Source organism: Ostrinia furnacalis, unplaced genomic scaffold, assembly GCF_004193835.3.
Source record: "Ostrinia furnacalis isolate ACB-3 unplaced genomic scaffold, ASM419383v2 OfSCF0695, whole genome shotgun sequence".
Taxonomy (NCBI): domain Eukaryota; kingdom Metazoa; phylum Arthropoda; class Insecta; order Lepidoptera; family Crambidae; genus Ostrinia; species Ostrinia furnacalis.
In genome coordinates, this window is record NW_021130934.1 from 514,821 (window position 1) to 531,529 (window position 16,709).

The following is a 16,709-nucleotide window of genomic DNA, read 5'->3' on the forward strand; positions in this document are numbered from 1 at the left end:
CTAGCTACATCTGTCTTGGAAGAATACGCTCGCAGATCAATTATGAAAATCCAGCAGTTTTTAACTAAGGAAGAATTTGCCTAGCGCTAATCTGTAAAATTAAGAAATACGCTTGCAGATGAAGTATGAATATTTCAATCTCCAGCAGCCTGTGAATCTCACCCCGTGTTGCCGTAGTCATCTGTTGCGATGCCACCAGCGTCCATAGGCAGGTGTCCCTCGGGTGACGCGTTGTTGACCACACAAGCCACGCTTTGGTTCACTAGCAAGCATAGATCTATGAGTTCAGCGATCAGCGCTCTCCATTGGTCGTCGCCTGCTAGAACTCTGAAAGCAAAATTTTGGCTTATTAGAAAACCGAATTAGTACAGCCAACGAGAAGCGATACCAAATGTAAACAAACCCAATGTCATGGGTGAACCCGTTAAACTTTGACATATTTTGGCAGGAGATCGAGACATTACGACAAATACGCAAGATGGGAAGAGACAGAATATATTGTCAACTCGACAGTCGTATTGACCTTTTGTATCGCTGCTAGTTGGCCGTACTTTAGGTGATTTGATGATACTCAAACTCAATACACATGTGTTGTCAAACGAAAATCACATAATTATGCTGGCATGGATTCACATCCACTTCGTACAGACTTCGTTCGTATCGTGTACTTGAATTGATTGACCGAAAAGAAATATGTCCGCCGAAGCGGAGTGAGATAGTAGAATTGCGAGTTATGTCTGTCCAGCTAGGTATGCGAAGCGGATTTGTGTGTCATACGTGAAGCGTTAGGCTCTGCTCCGCTTTCTAGTTTAGTATAATTTTATAAACTAGTTTGCAACTCCCTGTCCACAGAGGTGGAGTACAATTTTTTATGGCACTCACCACTCCCACCACCTCGCTCCGCTCCCGTGGACAGGGAGCGTCAGTCTAAGACCAGTAGGCTGAGTGTGAAAAAAAAATTGAGTGAGCTCACTAGTGAGCGCGTTTAAAAAATGTATAAAAGCTTTTGAACGTTTCGCTGTACAATCTGTCATACATTAAATGTCATTTTTTGATGAAAACTCACACTCAGCCCTCAGATCTCCACTAGGTGACTCAGGTGGAGCGCCTCGACATGCGGTGGCTCAAATGGAGACGCTGTCTCAACCTGAGGCACGACTCGTTGCGAGGCAAAATTCGTCGCCGCGGTTAAGCCACATTTTGCCGCTCGGCTCGATACGCGGCCGTCGAATCGATTGAGATTAAGGCCCAGAACACACGGTGAAACGCAACTGCAACAAAACTGCAACTTCTAGTTACTTTTGAGTTGCATCAAGTTTCTACAATAGCGTCCGTTGAGAGACCACACATGACGCGCCCAGTTTGAAACCGATTTGAACTGGTCAAACTGGTCGCGTCATGTGTGGTCACTCAACGGACGCTATCGTAGAAACTATTCGTTGCAGTTGGGTTTCACCGTGTGTTCTGAGCCTAAGGCCTCAGCCTCGAATTTAGCGGGCAGCGGCGCGGGAGCGGGGCGGGCAACGCAGCCCCGTTCTCGAAACAAGCGGGCAGCTCGCGCAGCGCTTTAGCGGCGAAGTGTTGTGTTCGGGGTTGTGTTGTCGAGATATTTTGTTTTTATTCGCAAACGAAATGTCTGAACGACGACGACAATTTTATTTCGATTCAAATTTATTCCTAGCGTTCGATTTATTGTGGGCAAAAGAAGAAGTGCGCTGCCCGCTCGTTGCCCGCTCCCGCGCTGCTGTTTTCGAGAACCGGTCTATTTGATTTTACGCATAAGATCCTGCCGCTCCCGCGCCGCTACCGTCGCCGCTCCGCTGCCCGCTAAATTTGAGGATGAGGCCTTAGGCGTTCGGATCGAATGCTCCACTCACGCGGGGTCGCAGTGGGTCATGAAGTAGCCGACGCAGTGCAGCACGCCGTACATGGGCGCCGCGCGCGCCGCCGCCGCCACGCTGCGCGCGCTCACAGCCAGTTGCGCGCGAAGTTCGCGCACCAGCCGCGAAACTAGCGCGAACATCGCCGGCTCCGCTGCCGTGCTGTATACAACAAGAGATATTTATTTATTTATTTATCTATACAGGGTGGAAACGATAAGTGATCTCACTCGATTATTTCTAAACTATACAAGATATCAATAAACTAGTTATTGATCCTGAAAGTGCTTCATGAGCTCTATCAAACGGTATTAATAATAGGTTACAGAATAAACTGGATCTATCCGAAACTTCAATGTTTCCAGCTTCCATACATTTGGTAAAGTCACATTATTTTAAAAACTACATATGATATCGTAAAACTGATTACTGATTCTAAAAGTGCTTCACAAGCTCTATCCAATGGTATCAATAATAGGTTACAGAATAAACTGGATCTAACCAAAAATTCAATGTTTCCTTCTTCCATACATTTAGTACTACCACAGTCATGACACTCATCTCTTGACAATATTATAGCAAGTAAAGCCTAAAACCAATGTTTTTCATTAATAATTTAAAATAAGAATACAATTTACGAGTTTATTTTAAGTATATATTATTAAATTAAAAAAAATACACTTCTAATATTGTGTGTCTGGCATACATTTAGTATGGAAGCTGGAAACATTGAATTTTCAGATAGATCCAGTTTATTCTGTAACTTATTATTGGTACCGTTTGAAAGAGTTCATTAAGCACTTTCAGGATCAGTAACCAGTTTTTTAATATCTTGTATAGTTAAGAAATAATCGAGTGAGATCACTTAACGTTTCCACCCTGTATAAGGCACAGCTACAGAGAACAAACAATAACAATACAATTAACACAATTATTATAACATTAAAAAAAAAACATTTATGTATTTTGTTATGTAATTAACTGTAGCCTGTATGTGTACTTATTGAATAAAATAAAATAAACTTTTGCGTTCCATTTCAACTAAAATAGAAAGACCTTAAAATTTATAAAGTAATTTAATTTTATACAACGTCTTTGAAAGCATTGAAAAAAAAACAGTGCTAAAGTACGGCCAACGAGAAGCGATACCAAATGTAAACAAACCCAATGTCATTTAAATTTGGGATAGCAGAGGTGCATAACTTTTTAATAGTTAAATTACATATTTTTGCAGACAATATAGTTTTAAAAAATATCTGTCAAACCATTAAAATAGATGTTTTATCGAATTTTGTTTTTGTTATAATCTGAATTATTGTAAAATGTAGATTTAAATTAAATAACATGAATAATAATAACATTTCTGCCTCACAATGTGCCCTGTGTATGGCAACAGGCCTACCCCTTTTTCATATACATACTTAAATATATCGGAATAATAAAATAAGAACCGACAAGTAACAGATTCGTCCTCGTGAATTGCAACAACTATGTATTCTAAAATGGATGTCCGAATGTTGACAAACCCGTCTAACTTTGACATAATTGGCGGGAGAACGAGACATTACGACAAATACACAAGATGGGAAGAAACAGAATAGATTGTCAATTCGACAGTCGAATGAACCTTTTGTGTCGCTGCTAGTTGGCCGTACTTTAATAAAAAAATAAATGCCCACTTACATTTCTCCTTCTTCTCCTGCCAACACCAATTCTGGTAGCTTTTTCTGCAGAAAGACGAGTTTGTACGCAGCGGACGAACAGTCGGTCGGCTTCATCGACGACGCCTGCCGTATGATAGTATCCACGTCCAGGCTGACACTGTAGCGTCGGTTCTACAAAATTGAATAAAAACATGGTCAAGGCGACAAAGACTCAAGCTTAACTCTGTGACACCTTGCATAGATACGTCGTCGTTTCAGCCAAATGACGTCCACTGCTGGACAAAGGCCTCCCCCAAGGTTTTCCACAATGAACGGTCCTGCGCTGCCCGCATCCAACCGACATAGCTCGCAGAATTGCTAAAATCAAGTGGCAGTGGGCGGGGCACATAGCTCGTAGAGACGATGGCCGTTGGGGCAGGAAAGTTCTCGAGTGGCGACCACGGGCTACTAGGTGGACCGACGATCTGGTATAGGTCGCGGGAAGAGCATAGATACGACTGCAACAAAAACTAATAACCTTAATATTTTAGACTGTACTGGTAAATCTTGACAGTAATTGAATGCATTATACAAAATAACCATGTGAATCATAAAAAATGTGTAAACCAATTTGACATTGTTGGTGTACTTAATAAATAAAAATAAAAAATATTAGTTGAAGCATACCGTGATTAGATCAACTGGGGCATTCGACAAAATCCACATCGCCAAAGATTTGTTGACCTCATAACTGTCTTCCAGGTGTAGAAGGAGTTTTTCTACGTATTCTTCTTTCCAATCTCTGTAAATAAATTATTTTTATGCATAACAAAGGCAGAATGATTATAATTTATTGAGAGATCGAGTATCTTACATCGAGTTCGAAAACGTATGTTGCGCATTGTAATACAATAATTGGATAGTCAAGCTTGTCTCTACGTCCCTACTTAATGTGTCTCATAAGGATTTAGGCCATTCTTTATAAGGGGAAAAAATAGAGCCACAAATGAGTTGACATGACGATCGAACTTTTTGCCCTCGAAAACAACGTGAAAAGCCATCTCCAACGTCCTAACCTAACCTACCACCTTTAAAAATACCTATAACGCATATACAATTTAGCATCATTAGTCCTTTAGCTATTCTTCGTAGCCTACCCTGCCCATGCTGACCAGACGGTTTTGTGATATCTAGGATCTTGCATGACCTCAAAAATTACCACGAAAGCAACATGCAAAGCCCCTATCACCTGTTGTAGCCATCTAAGCTCATCAAATCCGTCCAGGCTACCAGCAGCATGGCTGCAAACCGCTCGCCCAGCTCGGACTGCCCCAGCGAGTAGTCCACGCCGAGGGTCAGAAGAATCTTGCGCATCTCGAAGAAGTGGTAGAAGTGGTAGCCTTCAGGACGAGGTACGAATCCAACTGTGCGCGGGCGCTACCAATTTGCTACTGATTGTGTGTGAGCGTTTCTCACGTGTGCGGTTAAGCAAATCGTAAACTCCTGAGCCCTTTCCGTTAATTTACTATCCATAATTAAATCTCCGCAATGCACGGTCCTGCGCTGCCCGCATCCAGGCTCTTCCCGCGACCTTTACCAGATCGTCGGTCCACCTAGTAGGGGGCCTGCCCACGCTACGTCTTCCAGCCGTGCATTGTGGAAAACCTTGGAGGAGGCCTTTGTCCAGCAGTGGACGTAATTTGGCTGAAAGGAAAGAAGGAAGGAAGGAAGGAATTAAATCTACAGTAATAAACTGATGTTGTAATATAGAGTGGGTATTTTTTCAGTTAAGGTTTACTCATCAAAGTCTGTAATCTTGCTTAGTGGAACTAGATGGTGTCATATGAAAGGATCAAGAATAGGTAAGAAATATTTAATAAAATATTATCCCAACTAATATTATAAATGCGAAAGTAACTCTGTCTGTCTGTCTGTCTGTCTGTCTGTCTGTCTGTCTGTCTGTTACGCTTTCCCGCTTAAACCTCGCAACCGATTTTGATGAAATTTGGCATAGAGATAGTTTGAGTCCCGGGAAAGAACATAGGATAGTTTTTATCCCGGTTTTTGAAACAGGGACGCGCGCGATAAAGTTTTTCTGTGACAGACAAAATTCCACGCGGGCGAAGCCGCGGGCGGAAAGCTAGTAAAATATATAATATTATATAATATGTACTACAACATATAAATAAATAAAATACTAATAGTGGAATACACACATTGCCAAAATTACATTTGTGCCAACGAACACACCAAAAGCACAAATAATCTGGCTAGCCCTGACATTGTTGGTTGACTAATTAATTACTCGTACTTTATACGGAAAGTACTTGATGAAATAATAAATACAGAATAATAATAAGTACTAAAATAGTAGCAAATGGTAGTATGTAATGCACATAGTTTGATTTACGTATCTCGTTCGTTCAGTTGCCCCGAGGGTGACGTACTTAGTGGCTGTGTTGGCTACGTAGATAAGTCGAAATATCACAAAAACTTCTTACCTACTCGTCTAGCTGTAGTGTCAGCTTTAACGCTATTGAAAATACCGCAATCATGCTATCAAAGCGAAGCTCTATAACGTATGATGTATGTATGTACTACGGGTGTAGGTGTGAATAAATCTTTAGTTAAAGGAAACAAATTCTGTTCTTACCTGATAACTATACGACGTATAGATACTTGTACCACCTCTAACGTCACCTTCCGTCGGCTGTATCTAGCTACCAAGGTGAAGCTTGTCATGCTCTAAGATTGATAAACGGTGTGAGGAGCGAAAAGTAATGTGGTGCATCAATGGAGATCAGATGACAAGTGGTAACGCGAGATCAGTCATAGAGAATGGACATTGCGAGGCTGCTCACGAATTTGCTCGTTTGAGCAATAAGTTGAAAGGTCGTCGAGGGAGCCTCGATCAACGTTGAAAGCCAATTTGATGCGTTACATTCCTTAAGGTTACGTGCGTAAGTACGTAACGCAACCATCTGAACTTGCCAAGTCTATTACGTCATCTCACCTGTCATATCCGTCCATGTCGACGGAATCTGCGTTGCATAGCGCCTCAAGTGACAGCTTGCGGCGGCTGTAGGAGGCGCCGGGCACGAGGCTGGCGAAGCACTGCGCGCGGAACCGCTCCAGGAAGGCCCGGTAGTAAGCACAGGCTGAGTCGTCCTTGCGGGCCAGCGGCTTGTAGCTGTCTTGCAGGCGCTTGGTGAACTGGGGAGCATGTTGAAGGTTAGGTAGGTGGCTTATTATATGTCGAATACAAGGTCAGATTAGTTGGGTTGTGTCGTGACATTTATGATAGGACGTGATCTATTTCGAATACAATAATCGGTGCAGTGTGGTGCAAACCAAGTGGCAGTGGGCGGGGCACATAGCTCGTAGAGACGATGGCCGTTGGGGCAGAAAAGTTCTCGAGTGGCGACCACGGGCTGGAAGACGTAGCGTGGGCAGGCCTCCTACTAGGTGGACCGACGATCTCGTAAAGGTCGCGGGAAGAGCCTGGATGCGGGCAGCGCAGGACCGTGCGTTGTGGAAAGCCTTGGAGGAGGCCTTTGTCCAGCAGTGGACGTCATTTGGCTGAAACGAACGAACGAACGAAATCGGTGCAGAGTTCACATATTCGCAGACATTCTAGGCTACGCTATTGATTACAGAAACAACAAACTGAGGACCATTAGCCAAGAAACGGATGCACACTTGCAAGTGTCGGTGAGGTGCACCTCAGATCACGTGACAGTCGAAATAAAAAGAAATTAGGACAAAGATCCTCTGATACTTTCTCCTACATGGTGCACATTCTACATGCGGACGAATCTGTTCAAGGTCAAACACAGAACACCACAATATTTCCACAAGTCAACTGTCGCCATCCCTCGATACAAGCAGATAAGCTCCATTCTACCCCAAAGTACTTACGGTTTACGGGACTATTCCCACCTCTCGTTTACTCCAATTGTCCACTGCAACTCCTGTGTAGCCAGGATCAGGAGACTGTATATCAGGATACAGCTTGACCGCCAATAAAAAACTCAACCAGTGAAGGTCAAGTTTGCCCCGGAGGAAAGTTAAACTAAAAGTTAAACGGACCCACAACGAACTTAATCACAAGAACATAGAAGGAGTTCGTAGTGAAGGTAGTACTCACGGTCTGTATAAGCGCCAGTATGAGCTGGCGGAAGTGCGGGTCCTGCGAGTTGATGTTGTACTTGAGGAAGTACAGCACGAAGTCCAGGTCTCCTTCGGACAGCGCCTCCGTTGTTCGCGCCGAACGCGTCACCACGCCCAGCGCTAAGTAACCTGTCTGGTGCAAAGTGGCCTTCACAAAGTACTCACGGTCTGTATCAGCGCCAGTATGAGCTGCCGGAAGTGCGGGTCCTGCGAGTTGATGTTGTACTTGAGGAAGTACAGCACGAAGTCCAGGTCTCCTTCGGACAGCGCCTCCGTTGTTCGCGCCGAACGCGTCACCACGCCCAGCGCTAAGTAGCGCGTCTGATACAAATAGACAAAAACATTTCACAATCGGATACTCTTCACTTCTGTCATAAATAAACGCTTTTGCTGGCGATTTAATGACACACATTGTGCTTTGGTTGAGCTGGCACAAAACATTTACTAGAAAAAACAACAGCCACAATGGTACGGTTAGGCACCTGTCAAAACACTTCGATCATTGAATTACGATAAATGCTACACAACTCCTTTATTCGATTGCGAGCGAAAGGAGCAGATATACCACCTCAGACGGCACGTCAAAATTTATTTTAAAGTTTACTTTAAAATTAACTGCAATTGGGTTTGATTCTTTTGTGTCTGAAATTATTGGTAAGTATTTACAATACCCGGCGATAAATATTGCACATCGACCTTTAGAAAGAGACAATCGGCTAATTTCGGTTTCGTAGAGCGTTATCACTTACAATGACGTGTTGTCAAAGTGTAAAAATAAACTTTATTTTAAATGTGTGCAATTGATTTTGTGAATTAAGTTGCTAAAAACTTTTTATAGTCGTGAAAGAAAAGTGGTTCACAATGTGTTAAAGTATTTGTCGAAGAGAAATACTAAGGGTTCGGACAATATTTTCATTGAATAATGTTTTGTCAATGACGTTTTGTATCGTATAGGTAGTGTGCGAAAGACATAACGCCCTACGAGCCGAAATTAACCGATTCTCTTTCCAAAGGTCGATGTGGAATATTTAATGCCGGGTACTGTAAATAGTATCGACTACATACGAGTAATTGCACGAAACATGCGATCCGCAACTAAGGCTGAGTTGCACCACCCAACTAACCGTAACTATAACAATGAACGTTGTTTTTTGTTTAGTGTTTACAGATTTTTGACGTTTATTAAAGTTAAAGTAAGATGGTGCAACCCAGCCTATCTGTGACTGTGGATCGCAAAAAAAGTTTTTACACACCTCATCCACAGCATCCACAGCCGCCCTCTTCAGCACGTCATAGCTGACGAGCCCCTTCCAAGCATCAGCAGGAGGGTTGTCTCCAGCCAGCTTGTCGGCCACGCCCGCTCGCCTCAGTGCGTTCACTAGGAGCAGGATGCCCTTGAGGTCCGAGGAACGCACGTGTTGCTCCGCGATCTTGATGTGAGGGAGACTGGAATGGAAAGGAGTATAGTTGTGTGAATAGCTCCATAGAAGTGCTTTTTTAAAGCTTAGTTACAGAAATAAATGAGTTTTATTACTTTTTTTTTTAATTTTCATACAAAATAAATTTTATAAAATCTGATTTGTATGAAAATTAAAATAATTAAAATGGAGATATCAATTTTCTGACTTCACCATACCATTTATATGCCCATGTTAACATGGGCTAGTGTCGGCTCATATACCCATTTACCTAACACCCTGTATAAGAAACAGCTCAACGTTGTTGACTATAGAATATGACTATAAATAGAAACCACATCTCTTGATTACGAATAGGGCTTACAAAGAGTCATTTAACCGACATCACTCCAACTTTTTGACTTTGACCAATGCAATCGACATGAGTCGTTGCGGGTTTAGAGACAGTACGCGTGTCGCGTCACTGAGGGGAGGAGCATATGACCAATCGATCACGGCTCACCCATTGGAATGCCTTCAAGTGTCACAACATCTATACAATGGAAGACCACTGGAAATGCAATGAGGGCTATCGTTTTAGCGCTCACCAGTTAGCGCCACTGTAGAGTAAGGTCCTGTCACTTGCTAGTAGCGAAGACAGTGGCACCAACTGGTGAGCGCTAAAGTGGTAGGAGGACTATCGCAATTGCACTCATCAAGATGGCGCCACTGTAGAGTAAGGTCCTGTCAATCGCCAGGGGTGCCAACTGTTAAGTATAAAAACGATAGCCCTCATTGAATACAAGCCGCGAATCACTTGGATGCGGGCAGCGCAGGACCGGTCGGTATGGAAATCCTTGGGGGAGGACTTTGTCCAGCAGTAGACGTCATTTGGCTAAAACGAGTGCTGAAACCTTCTCGTTCCATCATTAAAATGACTCACAAGGAAGTTTTTTAACCAATCAAAGGTTGGCCGCGATGAGAGATGATCCGTTGGTTGCTGGTGGCCCAGTGTGAAGATTGCGGGACTTTGAGCCTGACTCGCCTTTGGAATGCCATTTCTGTCACGTCTGCACAATACGCAAAGCTACTGGAAATGCAATTGGATACAAGCCGCTCGCTCGTCCCTACAGGCCGCGTACTCACAGCCGCTCGACGATGGACTCAGCAGGCCGCGTACCTAAATACAAATGAGTAGGTCATCTTCATAGAAACGCACGGGCCGCGCCAACACGTATGCGGCGCGCACGCACACACTGACAAAATTTAGCGGGGATTAGCGGGGAGCCAGTCATGGTTGCGCGCCGCATACGTATTGGCGCGCTCACATAAAAACCGCGCTCGATGCGTTTCTATGAAGATGACCTACTCATTTGTATTTACTCTGCGCGTACTCACAGCCGCTCGACGATAGGCTCGTGGAGTCGGACCAGCTTGGCCAGCAGAGTGCGTGCGCGCGTAGGCAGCTTGCTCAAGCGCAGGCGCCACCCATTCTTCCTACAGGACTTCGGTGGAGGCGCCCCCGGTCACGTGGTACTTCAGCAGGCCGCGTACTCACAGCCGCTCGACGACGGGCTCGTGGAGACGGAGCAGCTTGGCCAGCAGCGCTTCAAGCGCGGACAGCGCGGCGCACCTCACTGCTATTCCCCGCTCACATACAAACCGCGCTCGGTGCGTTTCTGTGAAGATGACCTACTCATTTGTATTTACTCTGTTAGCGGGGAGCCAGTCGTGGTTGCGCCGAATTTTGTCAGTGTGTGCGTGCGGGCCGCATACGTTTATTAGCGAGCTCACATACAAACCGCGCTCGGTGCGTGTCTATGAAGATGACTTACTCATTTGTATTTACTCTGGTGCGTGTCTATGAAGATGACCTACTCATTCTTCCTACAGGACTTCGGTGGAGGCGCCCCCGGTCACGTGATACTTCAGCAGGCCGCGTACTCACAGCCGCTCGACGACGGGCTCGTAGAGACGGAGCAGCTTGGCCAGCAGCGCTTCGAGCGCGGACAGCGCGGCGGAGTGGGTCCGCGAGTAGGCCGCGTGCCCGAGCGCAGGCAACGGAGGCGCTGTCCGAAGGAGACCTGGACTTCGTGCTGTTGTATTTACTTTTGTTGTTACTCTGTAAATGCAACAGCAAGAAGTCCAGGTCTCCTGTATTTACTCTGCGCGTACTCACAGCCGCTCGACGATGGGCTCGTGGAGACGGAGCAGCTTGGCCAGCAGCGCTTCGAGCGCGGACAGCGCGGCGGAGTGGGTCCGCGCATAGGCCGCGTGCTTAAGCGCAGGCGCCACCCATTCGTCGTACAGCACCGAGGTGGAGGCGTCTGACACGTGGTACTTCAACAGGTCGCGTACCAGAGTAAATACAAATGAGTAGGTCATCTTCATAGAAACGCACGGGCCGCGCCAACACACACACACTTCACCGCTAATCCCCGCTAAATTTTATCAATGTGTGCGTGCGCGCTGCATACGTATTGGCGCGCGCTCACATACAAACCGCGCTCGGTGCGTTTCTATGAAGATGACCTACTCATTTGTATTTACTCTGCGCGTACTCACAGCCGCTCGACGATGGGCTCGTGGAGGCGGACGAGCTTAGCCAGCAGAGTGCGTGCGAGAGTAGGCAGCTTGCTCAAGCGCAGGCGCCACCCATTCTTGGTACAGAACTTCAGTGGACGCCACCCCAGACACCTGATACTTCAGCAGGTCACGTACCAGGTCATCTTCATAGAAACGCACGGGCCGCGCCAACACGGGCGCGCACGCACACACTGACAAAATTTAGCGGGGAGCCAGTCATGGTTGCGCGCCGCATACGTATTGGCGCGCTCACATACAAACCGCGCTCGGTGCGTTTCTATGAAGATGACCTACTCATTTGTATTTACTCTGCGCGTACTTACAGCCGCTCGACGATGGGCTCGTGCAGACGGAGCAGCTTGGCCAGCAGCGCTTCGAGCGCGGACAGCGCGGCGGAGTGAGTCCAGGCATAGGCCACGTGCTTAAGCGCAGGCGCCACCCATTCTTCCTACAGGACTTCGGTGGAGGCGTGATACTTCAATCGTGTACTCACAGCCGCTCGACGATGGGCTCGTGGAGGCGGAGCAGCTTGGCCAGCAGCGCTTCGAGCGCGGACAGCGCGGCGGAGTGGGTCCGCGCGTAGGCCGCGTGTTCCAACGCCGGCGCCACCCACTCGTCGTACAGCACCGAGGTGGAGGCACCCACGGACCGTTTTAGGCGCGATTGGTCCAATTCGCAACTGGGCCAATCGTGAAAAATTCACAAATTCGCGATTAGTCCAATTCGCGATTGGTCCAATACGCTATTGGTCCAATTCGCTATTGGGTCAATTCGCTATTGGTCCAATTCGTAATTGGACCAATTCGCTTTTTTTCTGAATAATAGTAAAAGTTGAATAACCTACTTATTTCTTTCATTTTGGATATCCTTTTAATTTGGACCAATTATGAATTGGACCAATAGCGAATTGGCCCAATGACACGTGGTACTTCAGCAAGTCACGTACTCACAGCCGCTCGACGATGGACTCGTGGAGGCGGACGAGCTTAGCCAGCAGAGTGCGTGCGCGCGTAGGCAGCTTGCTCAAGCGCAGGCGCCACCCATTCTTCCTACAGGACTTCGGTGGAGGCGCCCCCGGTCACGTGATACTTCAGCAGGTCGCGTACCAGAGTAAATACAAATGAGTAGGTCATTTTCATAGAAACGCACGGGCGCGGTTTGTTCTATGAAGATGACCTACTCATTTGTATTTACTCTGTTAGTGGGGAGCCAGTGGTGGTTGCGCCGAATTTTGTCAGTGTGTGCGTGCGCGCCGCATACGTATTGGCGCGCTCGCATACAAACCACGCTCGGTGCGTTTCTATGAAGATGACCTACTCATTTGTATTTACTCTGCGCGTACTCACAGCCGCTCGACGATAGGCTCGTGGAGGCGGACGAGCTTAGCCAGCAGAGTGCGTGCGCGCGTAGGCAGCTTGCTCAAGCGCAGGCGCCACCCATTCTTCCTACAGGACTTCGGTGGACGCGTCTGACACGTGGTACTTCAGCAGAGGGCTGAGTGTGTTTTTTTCAAACGCGCTCACTAGTGAGCTCGTCAAAAAATGACATTAAATGTATGACGGACTTTACAGCGGGAAACTAAAGCCTGGTCCGTGAGCACGTAGAATCCCGTCCAATGACCCCAAGCTACCCATCCCTATCGCTCGCGCGTAATTATGTTGCTGTCGCGACTGTGCGACGCGCGCCCGCAGTGAGTGTGCTCATGGACCAGGCTATATCAAAAACTAAAATTTTCATACAAGTGAGCGCGTTTGTTGTAAACTCACACTCAGCCCACAAGTGGCGTACTCACAGGCGCTCGACGATGGGCTCGTGGAGGCGGAGCAGCTTGGCCAGCAGCGCTTCGAGCGCGGACAGCGCGGCGGAGTGGGTCCGCGCATAGGCCGCGTGCTTCACCCACTCGTCTTACAGCACCTCGGTGGAGGCACCCACGGACCGTTTAGGCGCGATTGGTCCAATTCGCAACTGGGCCAATCGTGAAAAATTCACAAATTCGCGATTAGTCCAATTCGCGATTGGTCCAATTCGCTATTGGTCCAATTCGTAATTGGACCAATTCGCTTTTTTCTGAATAATAGTAAATGTTGAATAACCTCCTTATTTCTTTCATTTTGGATATCCTTTTATTTTGGACCAATTATGAATTGGACCAATAGCGAATTGGCCCAATGACACGTGGTACTTCAGCAGGCCGCGTACTCACAGCCGCTCGACGATGGGCTCGTGGAGTCGGAGCAGCTTGGCCAGCAGCGCTTCGAGCGCGGACAGCGCGGCGGAGTGGGTCCGCGCGTAGGCCGCGTGCTCGAGCGCCGGCGCCACCCACTCGTCGTACAGCTCGTCGGTAGAGACGTCCCCAGACACGTGGTACTTCAGCAGCGTTTCTAGCGTCACGGTGGCCTGCGAACACAAAAGATACTTGAGATAGGCAGACTGATCAAATTCAAATAGTTTATTCAGTATACAGGGTGGAATTTTGAAATGCCACCTGGAGGGAAAGTACTTTTAATACTGTAGATAGAAAATTTTACTCAAAGAAAACATTCCTTTATTTTTCAATAGAAATAGAACTGCATTCAAAGATTTCCAAAAATTTGTATGACACACCCGGGAATCGAACCAACTAAAATTTGTTAAAAATTACACACTGTATTTTTATTGCATCGATCGTTAGGGTTAAGTTTATGGATGAAATCTCTCTAACAAACTTGATAAATTAAATGAAAGGAAAACCATGAAATCTTAAATTATTTACAGAAAATTGTATGGTATAGTAGTGAATTTTCGAAAAATTTTCAAAATTCTTTAAATGCAGTTCTCTTTGTTTTGAAAAACAAAGGAATGTTTTCTTTGAGTAATTTTCTATCTACAGTATTAAGAGTACTTTCCCTCCAGGTGGCATTATAAAATTCCACCCTGTATAGGCCCTTTCCAGGGCACTTATACATGTCCCAAATATAGCTTGCCCTACCACCACTTCGGAACAACGTATGGGCTGGTGCTGAGAAGAAGTGGCGGAAGAAACTCAGTCACTTTTGTCAGCCTCTTTTTCAATCACATTATGGTTCGGCCAAACTGACACGTTCAGTTTATGTCTGCGATACGAGACTATTCTGCTGCTGCAACTCCTGTGTAGCCAGGATCTACGGCTTAACCTTATAAAAACCCGACCAGTGTAGGTCATTTGTCCCGGGGAAAATTTCTTGGACCCGCAACGAAATTAATGAAAACATAGGAGGAGTCCGAAGTTGAGGTTCGACTTCCCTCCAGTGCATATCGGATGACAGGAGACAAAATAAGTAACCTTCAAGAAAATATCTGACGTCTACGATAGCGCACATGGTTACTTAGCTGAAGCAGGCCTGTTCCTCTCCGCGAGTTTACATCGAAAACAAAACACGCACGATGGCCCACCTACAGGATACTATTCGACAAGGCCTCACATACGAGCGAACATTGACTCACGCACGCGTATTCTTGTGTATGATGGAAGAAAATAAAGAAAATGGTGTACTAAATACTGTGCAGTATTTAACTGCCTAAATAATAATAAAAACACAGAATGTACTTTTTTAAGTTGCCTCAAGACACTGAGAGGTAAATAAGTAGTTAATATTATTCATGAAAATTCATGCTAAATCATGTATTTCCTCTGCAATTTTACGCAGTTTGGCACCTCACGTCACATCATTTTACCGAAGTCAGCCCTATAGCTTCGGCGCAGTGCCGATCACTGACGTTTGTCAACAAAATGGTGCTTGACTCTTGAGACAGGCTAAATTACACCATATTGTTAATGACATTGAGCATACATTTTTTTAAATACCTTCGCGAAGTAAAACTTCTGTACGTAGTACTTATTATTATTCTGTGGCTGAAGCTTGAAAATAGTGACGTTATAACATCTGTTCAGCCTGGTTAGGATGCGCGCCGTGATATATTTTATCGACGTCAAAATGTATGAGCAAAAAAGATGAAATGGCGTGATTCTATATCAAAGTGGAGGGGTCTCCATACAAATCATTGCACTAAATTCCCTACTATGACAACGCCACTCTTGTAAAGCCTGGTCCGTGAGCACGTAGAATTTTGTCCAATGTCCCCAAGCTACCCATCCTTATCACTCGCGCGTAATTATGTTGCTGTCGCGCTCGCACACTCACTGCGGGCGCCCGTCGCACAGTTGCGACAGCAATATAATTACACGCGAGCGATAAGGATGAGTAGCTTGGGGTCATTGGACAAAATAAATTCTACGTGCTCACGGACCAGGCTTTAGCAGAGTTTTGGACTGACACTGTGTAGGTTTGTTGTTGACACAACAAGAAAAAGCTAGCACAGGTGGCGTGGCATACTCACGCTAGACTGCACGTCCTTGACGGTGAGCGCGCCGATGACGTCACGGATGACGTCGGGCATGCGGGCCAGCAGACGCGCCGTGCCCAGCCCCTGCGCCAGCGACGACAGGATGACGTAATGGCTCTTGCTCGCCTTGTTGAAGTTCGACACCGAGCAGAACAGCTTGTCCAGCGCTACGATGTTGCCTGCGAGATGTTATAATTGTTAAAGACACAATATTTATAGTATAGGGGGAATGGTAACGTCACAAAGCTGCCACAGTATACGCGTCCCGCGTCTGTTCAGACTCGCAGCATTGGATGGGAGAGTATGTTTGCAACGCTCTACTGCCAGTAGCGCCAGCACTAGCGTCCTATCCGTCACCGTGTCTGGCATCTCGCCGTATTCACGCTTCAGCACAATGTCCACTCACCCATCCGTGTGCACTTGTGCAGTTTTGGGTTTACCATCGGACGTGTCCCCGGGTTACGGATATGGATTGGTGAACGCCCCCAGTCACTGGGGGTAGTGGTTTACCAGCGCGGAGAGAATCCAAGCGCGGCAGGTCTCGTCAACCCAGTAGGTTCACGAGCGCCAGCCGGAGCACCGTGTCATCTTGTCCAGCTTCTTGTGTCATCACGCCTCGAGTGTTCACTTACCCTGGCAGTCCAGTCGCGTGCAGTAGCCGACCATAGAAG

At 46.4% G+C, this 16,709-nt stretch overlaps 1 protein-coding gene across 1 annotated transcript in view; it reads right to left on the minus strand.

Moving 5' to 3' along the window:
* THADA (Thyroid adenoma-associated protein homolog) overlaps nucleotides 1-16,407 on the minus strand; it is a 33,007-nt gene extending 16,600 nt beyond the window's left edge. The window contains exons 1-10 of the mRNA XM_028300153.1: nucleotides 16,299-16,407; nucleotides 16,033-16,217; nucleotides 13,880-14,073; nucleotides 8,947-9,139; nucleotides 7,859-8,014; nucleotides 6,537-6,736; nucleotides 4,211-4,325; nucleotides 3,564-3,715; nucleotides 1,878-2,042; nucleotides 163-327 (exon numbers count right to left, since the gene is read on the minus strand). Coding sequence (XP_028155954.1) covers nucleotides 163-327; nucleotides 1,878-2,042; nucleotides 3,564-3,715; nucleotides 4,211-4,325; nucleotides 6,537-6,736; nucleotides 7,859-8,014; nucleotides 8,947-9,139; nucleotides 13,880-14,073; nucleotides 16,033-16,217; nucleotides 16,299-16,407 — 1,634 coding nt within the window. The remainder of the gene's footprint in view (nucleotides 1-162; nucleotides 328-1,877; nucleotides 2,043-3,563; nucleotides 3,716-4,210; nucleotides 4,326-6,536; nucleotides 6,737-7,858; nucleotides 8,015-8,946; nucleotides 9,140-13,879; nucleotides 14,074-16,032; nucleotides 16,218-16,298) is intronic.
* Nucleotides 16,408-16,709: the final 302 nt, after the last annotated feature.